Source organism: Thalassophryne amazonica, chromosome 2 (assembly GCF_902500255.1).
Source record: "Thalassophryne amazonica chromosome 2, fThaAma1.1, whole genome shotgun sequence".
Taxonomy (NCBI): Eukaryota; Metazoa; Chordata; class Actinopteri; order Batrachoidiformes; family Batrachoididae; genus Thalassophryne; species Thalassophryne amazonica.
The window spans coordinates 77,665,991-77,668,210 of record NC_047104.1 but is presented as its reverse complement, the minus strand read 5'-3'; the positions used below and the strand labels follow the sequence as shown (position 1 = coordinate 77,668,210).

At 51.4% G+C, this 2,220-nt stretch overlaps 1 protein-coding gene across 1 annotated transcript; it reads right to left on the bottom strand.

Moving 5' to 3' along the window:
* Positions 1-209: 209 nt before the first annotated feature.
* Positions 210-1,829, bottom strand: LOC117502418 (regulator of G-protein signaling 9-binding protein). Its single transcript, XM_034161471.1, has one exon. The coding sequence runs from the start codon at positions 1,124-1,126 to the stop codon at positions 383-385; it is 744 nt and encodes a 247-aa protein (XP_034017362.1). The 5' UTR covers positions 1,127-1,829; the 3' UTR covers positions 210-382.
* Between the last annotated feature and the right edge of the window lie 391 nt (positions 1,830-2,220).

Here is a 2,220-nt window from a genome sequence, read left to right as displayed (position 1 = left end):
CGTAAATGTGTCACAACTGTCCCAGTCTCCCCTACTTAGGCTAGATTTCTGCTTGAGCTTTGCCACTAATCCACTTGGATTACGTGTTGTTTATATCGTCCTGATGGCCAGACACTGTCATGTCATTTTCTTACTCCTCTCTCTCTCTCTCTCTCTCTCTAAAACACACATTGGCTCCTCACACCGTGCCTCTCCTCTTCTTTAGACACTGCTAACTCATTCATTCTATAAATGTATCTAGTGCAACTCCTCAACTCCACCAAATGCATTCACAAATTTGAAAAAGATGAGTGTGCGCACTCGAAGTGGTCCCCCTCCCACAGTGACGCGCCTGTGTGCGGCGTGCGTCCGCCCTGCCACGATGAACTGTGGGTAATCCAGTTCACGACATATTGATCACCAAATATCCCAAAACCAGGGCGACCGTGACGATGACAAAGAACACAAACACCGCGCACATCGACGCCAAACTGGCGTCCGTGCCGCCGCGTCCTCCCTCCTCCCCTTTGGGCTCCTCGTCGCAGATGGAGATAACGCCCACGGAGGAATTCCCCCCGCTCACGTTGGACTTCAGCTCCGCCCCCGCCTCCTGCTTTGCTTCCACGGCCCACGGTGCCACCTGCACCTTCATCTCCATCTCCTCCATCATCTGGCTGACCTGAGCGATCTCGCACTGCAGCTCCCTCAGGTCGGCCGTGTCGATGTTGCTGTCCGCCTCGTACCTCATGTTCTGCGCGCTCATGGCGCGCGCCGCCACGTACGTGGTGCTGCCGGTCATCCCCGTCTGGATGAGGTGTCTGGTCGGAACCTTGAGGGGGAAATCCTGTCCGAGCTCCAGGGAGCGTTTCATGTCCACCTCCAGCAGCTCCATGCTGCTGGAGAACACCACCCAGAGGCGCTCGTACTCTGCGCGGTCCTCTTTGCTGATGCTCTTGTCTTTGAGCAGAGATGTCAGTTTAGTCCTGTTGGCTAGAGCCAGCTCCTGAGCCTTTGTGCGGGTCTTCTTCAGTTCCTCCCGTAGGTTCTGCGAATCTGAGGTGCTGCCCAAAGCCATGGCCAGATGTCTATAGCAAGCGGTGACTTTGTTCAGAGCATCCAGCATGGTTTTGCATTCTTCTTTCCCCATGGCGGATTGCGAAACGCCTGAAACTGAGGAAATAATGAGGTTTGATGTGATGTTGGTGCTCGCTGTCCCGAGTTTAGTTTCCAGAGGAGCGCGCCCACAGTTCTGCAAATCCCTTCCAGGCAGTAGATCTGTCCATGTTCCTTCAGGCGCAGCCGAGCGGCTTAATTATTGTGAATGCCTGCGTAAAAGCTTTCGGCGATCTTTGCGCATTTCCCCCACTCGAGATCAGCGCCACAGGGCGATTCTTGCAGGTCAAGATCCCTTTTCTGCAATAATGGTGGCAAAATTTCTGATCCAGCAGCTACAGGTTTCACAGCATCCGCCTTTAACTGCACTTTGTTTGTAAAAGGCGTCTCGATCGATTCGAGGATCGATTTTACAATCGATATATGTTTCAAAAAATATTCCCGCAGAAAATAGTTTTTAGAGCTCAGGAGCCATCGGGGAGCTGTCCACTTCAGCACCACATAGACGAGGTTTTACGGAGTCAGTCGGCGCCTTCTGCGCTCACATGCGCGCACAAAACAGAAGCATTCAGCGGCAGGAGGAGAGGCGGGCAGGGAAACACTGCAAGTTCCCGCCCATTGGTGAGGTCACGCAGAAGTCGGCTTTTATAATCATCCTGTCATTGGCTGCTTTGTCCCCCATATGGGCAGGACTGTGGTGCACATTCTCAGGGATGTCAAATCTGCACTAAACACACTCAGCTGTGTTTGAGGATGCAAAGAGTCAATTGTATAACACTTTTCAAAGCAGCACCTAAAACGTGCTTCACAGTTAAACAAAAATAAATAAGAGAAAGTTTGCATCCACTGAAGTTGGAAAATCTTAGGTTTTTGCTTTGAGATTTATTGTGTGTTTGGAGTTATTGTCAGCGACAGACTGGCATCCTGCACTGGGTGCACCCCGCCTCGCGCTCTATGACAGCTGGGATAGGCTCCAGCCCCCCGCGACCCTTGAGTGTGTGTGTGTGAGTTATTGTCCTCATCATCTGGTCATCACTGTTTTCTGATTTCACTGTAGTGCAAGAAAATTGACTGGTTTGTCATGAGATGTTTTACAAGTTGCCAGCTGATATTAATACAGCCACTGAA